General features: G+C 35.3%; 1 protein-coding gene across 6 annotated transcripts in view; it reads left to right on the top strand.

Moving 5' to 3' along the window:
* Positions 1-5,891, top strand: part of OLA1 (Obg like ATPase 1) — a 98,898-nt gene extending 93,007 nt beyond the window's left edge. For all 6 annotated transcript variants that reach the window (XM_034427618.3, XM_034427638.2, XM_034427629.3 and 3 more), the window contains 2 exons: positions 232-354; positions 5,650-5,891. In XM_034427618.3, coding sequence (XP_034283509.1) covers positions 232-354; positions 5,650-5,751 — 225 coding nt within the window. In that variant the 3' untranslated portion in view covers positions 5,752-5,891. The remainder of the gene's footprint in view (positions 1-231; positions 355-5,649) is intronic.
* Positions 5,892-6,278: the final 387 nt, after the last annotated feature.

Here is a 6,278-nt window from a genome sequence, read left to right as displayed (position 1 = left end):
ACATTGTTGGTATGTGTTGGAATAAAATAGGCAGGCTTTCTTTAATACTTGTTTATTCCTTGTAGAAATGTCCATCAGTGACCCAGTATTAAAAATTAATCATTTTGTTTCTTGACTTTTTAACTGATTGAAACTAAGTTTCAGAAGATATTGAAAACATTGCACAATATAGACATCTCTGTTGTACAATCAATTTTCCTAAACACAGTTAATTTTCTCTTGGTTTGACAGAAAGGGACCAAGTCTCCTCAGGCAGCTGGAAAGATTCACACTGATTTTGAAAAGGGATTCATTATGGCTGAAGTAATGAAATTTGAAGATTTTAAAGAAGGAGGCTCAGAAGTGGCTGTCAAGGTAAGCTTTCCTTTCCTTTCCAAATCTCTCTTATTTCAAGACTTCACTCACTGAAAGTGCATCTGACAGTCAGTTCTAATAATAGAGATCAAATCTATTGTTGCTTTACATTTTGGCAAAGAATACAGATATACTGGAAAATGCTGTTTTAAGGTATAACAATTATTGTACAAATGTGAGCAATTATGAGCCAGCACAAAATTAAAATTTTATGTTGGCAGTAGTACTGTCTAGCACTGCTGACTGTACTGATTAAAGATAATTATATGAAAGAACGATATGCCATTTTTAGATTATTTCAGAAATATAACACATAGCAGCCATTCATTCTTTTTTAAAAATGAGGCTGTTTTGGGGGTGTGGCATAACAAAATGGCAAATATTTGAAGAAAATACTTTATTGTACACTTAATTATAAAATTATTCACCTATTTATAGATTTAAGAAAACGTATCTCCTGTTAAAATCATATATTTATGTTAGAACCGTATCAGGATTTTCTGACTGTAATCATCGAGTTGTGGTTTTATTATTAGTGCTTCAGAAATTAATGAAATGGTTTTATTCTAATAGATGGATGGGGGCTTTGACTTAATGAAGATGGGGAGTTTGATCTTATTTCTAAACGCTAGAGGGCAGAGGCAGATTAGATGCCCAGAGATGTGCCCTACAACAGAGTTCCCTGTGTTGCGATTAGATCACAGCCAGCTCAGTCAGATTTAGATTTGCATTAAATCTGGCAAGAAAGGATCTCATAGCCTGAACTGAAATTGGGCTTCCTCTTTTCCGAAGAACCTTGTTTCCGGGTGTTGGAAATATGAAGAAGCAGGAATTCAGTCCTTAGCCAGCCATCGTGCTGTCTTTTTGTTTCATAGCATTGTAAAAATGAAAAAGGAGTTAAATTTAACATAGTCCAATATTCAGAGCGTGCTGCCGAAATGCATTAAAAAGGTTTTTTAAAATTGTATCTTATTGTCTTCTATTTGATAGCTTGTATAGTATGCAATAATGCAATTTCAAATGTAGGTTATTCTCAGCTGTATCGCTAAAGAAGATTGTATTGAGCAGCAGGGTTTTAATAGGTCTGTTTGAACCCCACGAAGTGTGCTGTGCAAAGAGGGGTGTGTGTGTGTGTGTGTGTGTGTGTGTGTGTGTGTGAGAGAGAGAGAGAGAGAGAGAGAGAGAGAGAGAGAGAGAGAATATGAGAGAATATGAGAGAGAGAGGGAGGGAGGGAGGGAGGGAGAGAGAGAGAGAGGAGGGGGAAGAATCTCCTAGTTGGTTTGTGCTGGCATGCATTCCTTCTTGGGAAGAAGAAACAAATAAACAATAACCAAATCTTGTATTTTTTTTTTAATTAGGCAAAAATGCTCATTCATTTGTCAAATCATACATAATACCAAGAACAGACATTCAGCGAGATATGAATGTCATATTCTGTAAAAGCTCTATTGTGCTAATCAAACATTTATATACCGTATTTCTTTGATTTTAATGCCTAGACATGTTGTGCAACCTGGTTATTGTAATATTGAAGCCGATATGTAAAAATAGAGCACCTTACTTTTCATAAAAATACAGAGTTCTAAGCAATTATGGAGTTAGAAAAACCAAACATTGCATGGACTCTATCTTGAAACCAATTAATAACATAAGCAATATAAGTCACTAGTTATTTTTATTTATACTCTTATGCTACTTTTTGGGATTTCCAGGTTCGTTGAGACAGCTATGGCTACTCTCTGTGTTATAAAGCAGATAATTTTTAACTTTATTTTATATGTGTGTTAACCCTAGTACGGCATAACTAATTTAATGCCAGTGCTGTGAACTATACACTGAATAGCTCTGTGTGGGCTTTGTAGTCTACAGGGATATCACATTATTAGCAATCATATCTGCTTAGGCAAAGCTGGCTTCTACAGATGGCTGCTTTCAAGTGCAAATGAACTGGTTAGACGTGTCTTGTTTAATACATACTCAAGATTCACAAATGGGTATTGATTTTTTTTTTCCCAGCCAGTGTTTCTGATAGCAGTGAAAATGGATTAAATGGCGTCTAGGGAATTTAAAGGAACACAGTCTCTTTTCATTAATTGTGAACTGGTAGCTAAAATACATAATATTGTAGTACTATGTCAGAATGTATTTAATTAAAAGTGATTATGCCCACTTTGTGGAAACAATGCATTTGGCCACTTTGAATGAATGAAACAGACTATTCTGAGAATGTGTCACATTAAGCAAGTATCACCCAGACTTTCTACCACAGAAATGATACCATTTGCTGGCCAGCAACTTAGTTCCAAAGCTAGATGCCCACAGAATCTGGTGGCCGCTGCTTTTCTGTTTTACTCTTCACTCCACTAGTTCAGCTTTCCTCAGCTGCCAGACATATTGAGATTACACCACCCAGAATTTGGAAGAGTACTAAATTGTCAAAGATGGCAGCAGTTATTCCTTTCTCTTGCCCCCTCCTTTTAACCGCATATAAAAGAAGAAAATGATTGGCATAGTAGATCATGGATTGCCATGAATATATTACCGTACCTCTTTCTCTGGGCTACTTGTGCAAAAGTCTTACTTCATCCAGACTACCTTTTCCCACTGGCTGCCATCTCAGAAAGTTGAGATGGACCATTTTAAACATCCTATGGTTTGAAATGCAAATGATGTCAGAAATGAAATAGGGAAAAGGAAGTCAAGGAATGTGCTAAAGACAGAAGTGACACAATCCTGAAAATCTATAAGAAACCTTGGATGAAGCATTCAAGGAACTCCCCAAAGGTGCTACACCAAAATTGTAGTGCTAAAGTGGCAGAAAAGATGAGTATTAAACACATTCTGGAAAGCGTACACGTTACCAGTTATATTGCAATACTGCAATCCATTTTGATTTAATTATATAAATGAAAAGAAATCCAGTGAAGCTTAATGTGTGCTCAAGATACAATGTGAGAACATGTCAGACTGTTCTCATAATACATTTCACTGTTGTATGGGAAAGAGCTGGTATGGTAAAGGTACTGTTGTTAAAAATACACTCTGAACGTTAGTAATACCACATCCAATACCAGCTGCTTAATAACTGCATAATCAATGCCTTTCCCATAAATTATCTTAAAAGTGCCTTTCAAAATTGAATTGTAGACGTTTGTTGCTGTTGCTATTTTTTGTAGAGAATAGGGCTGTACACAACTCCACAAATGATTTGGAAGGAGTGCTGCAGAACCTGTATGAACACCCTGCTATTCCTTAAAGCAATTTTACCTTTTTTGGCCTTTGCACAAACCTGAAAAAGTTGTGGCTACTTTAAGAGTTTAATGTCAGTCAGCTGACTGCTCAAAACGGCAGCATTTATATAGAAAAAACTTTTAAAAAGTTGGGTGCCTCAATGAATAGCAGAGAGGTGCTATATGTGCACTTAATTATTGTTGAAGTGCTTCTTGTAAATTGTTTCCAAGTGAACACAACCTTAATAATAATAATAAAAATTAGTTAATCGCACAGCCTTGCATTCCATCCTTATCTGAATCTGCTTGGTTCCTGTTTTCTCTGAAATTGGTCATGTAGAGCAGACCTATCAGTCCTATATAACAAATTAACTTCTAAGAAATAATGAGTATATTTTTCTGAATGGTCTGATTTATTCATGTAACATCCTATTGTTTTTTTAATGGTAGTTAGAACATAAAAACTAGGGTCATTTACACTTCTCTAAATGCATTACGCTGAAATATTTATTCTGCTTTTCTCTTCTTAAATCTTCCCTGTGCTTTACGGAAATATTAAGTGCTAGCATTACTTTTTGGCTGTCTTGCTTACATTTACTTACAACAGTTTTCCTCTGTCGTTTTTCACTTTCTGGTTCTTGCTGTTCATTCAATTGTTTTGAGCACTAGAAACTTGAGTAAAGATAAGGATCATTTGCTTCATTTGGATGCTGTACTGTTTAGGTGAGGCTAAGGGAGTGATTTTAACCAATATATTTACTTTTCTACTATGGATTGTGAAATAACAGAGATACACATTTTTTACTATATGGTGGGTTATTTAAAACTTGGTGGAAAAAAAAGATTTTATGACAAATGTTACTTGACATCTGCAGATCTTTCGTTTATGTAACACGGACAAACTAATTCTCAGAATCCTTTTCTGGCTCCCTGGCATTACAGTATATAATACAGCATTTTTTCTTTTCTGGGATTTTTTTTTTTTTTTTTGCTTTGTGTGTGTGTGTGTACTTTACAATCACATTTAAAAGTCCATCACAGAACACAATACATCCATTTTCTCTTGTAGTTCTTACCCTAGTTCTCTGAAGCCAGCTACTGTGATTGACATAAATGTGCATATTTAGGAAATGAAGAGTGTTTATGGTTACTAGATTGTATAGAGCTTCATTGATGGAGAGAGAAAAAAATAAATAAATGTCTTCCTAAAACTATTTTCTAAATTTTGTTATTCTCATACAGAGACACAGTATTGGGTCTTAGAATATAAAATGTAAATGTTGGAAGGTTTCTGAGTGACCATCAGTCCAACCCACTGTCCATTGCAGGAATCCACTAGTACAGCATCTCAGATAAACCCAACCTCTTATTTAAATTTGTCCCATAAAGAAGTCTGTTACAGCTAGAACATTTTCCCCAACAACCTACCAAAATCTGCTTCCTTGTAATTTAAACCCATTCTTTATTGTTTTGCCTCATTCCCTGAATGTTTCTGCCCTGTGTTCTGTATTACAGTCCTTTACATGCCTAAAAATATGGAGTCTTGCTTTTTCTTGGCCAAACCTAATCATTGCCTCCCATCAGTCTTCATAAGCTTTTCTTTCCAGGCTCTTATCCTTTGAGATTTTCTTTCTGTGACATGCTGCGGTTCCTTAAATGTTCTTCCTAATTCCAAAACTGGTGCAGTCTGGCTAACATAGTATACTAGGAATGCAAAAGTGTGGTGTGTCTTTTATTCAATAAGAAGATTTTGGTAGTTTTAAAAATTTGGGGGAGGTGATTACAAAAATACCTCTTCCCTATGTGTATCATACCTATCAGTGTAACGGATGTGCAGATTCCTGTTTACCATTTACTTATACAAGTTAACTTCATAGCAAAAAATAAATAGTGATTATTTATGCCAATCCAATTTTGCTCAAATCAAAGTTTAAACATAAATGTTTAAAGTTACCAAACGTTTATTAATTGTACTGAGAACACATACTGTTTTTAAAAAAGTATTATTGGCTCTTTATACAGACACAGTTTTAATACCATCATCTGTTTTTCTATGTCTCCTAGGCTGCTGGAAAATACAGACAACAAGGCCGAAATTATGTCGTTGAAGATGGAGATATTATCTTCTTTAAGTTTAACACACCTCAGCAGCCGAAGAAAAAATAACTATTCAATCTGTTCATTATTCAGAATTAAATTCTATTACTTAAAAAAGCATATGAGTTTTTATTTAGATAAGGATATCGTGTGGGGGTGGGAAAGATGCGAAGTGTATTTCTAACAATAAAAAATCCCCCCATATCAAATCCCTGGTGTTTGTTTTGAATTAAATCATGACACCTCCAGTGAATGTACAAGTTCACTTAAATGTGAACAGCTCTGCATTTCAAGTGATTAAGACTACTCCAAATTGCAGGAGCTTTCCAGGAATCATATTACTCTCTTGATACTTCATTAATCTCCATCATATATGCCAAGCCTGACATGTTTGACAGTGAGGACAATGTGGCTTGCTCCTTTTTGAATCTACAGATAATGCATGTTTTACAGTACTCCAGATGTCTACACTCAATAAAACATTTGACAAAACCAGCCTCTGTGTGTTTGGGGATGTCTGTATTGACTGAATGGGGTGTGCTGAATGCGATACGGCACCTGGTGGATGCTGATTACAGAAGTTTAAGACGTGTGTA

This window comes from Pantherophis guttatus, chromosome 1 (assembly GCF_059756535.1).
Source record: "Pantherophis guttatus breed Tessera chromosome 1, ASM5975653v1, whole genome shotgun sequence".
Classification (NCBI taxonomy): Eukaryota; Metazoa; Chordata; class Lepidosauria; order Squamata; family Colubridae; genus Pantherophis; species Pantherophis guttatus.
The sequence above is the reverse complement of the archived record's forward strand: the minus strand, read 5'-3'. Positions and strand labels throughout refer to the sequence as shown.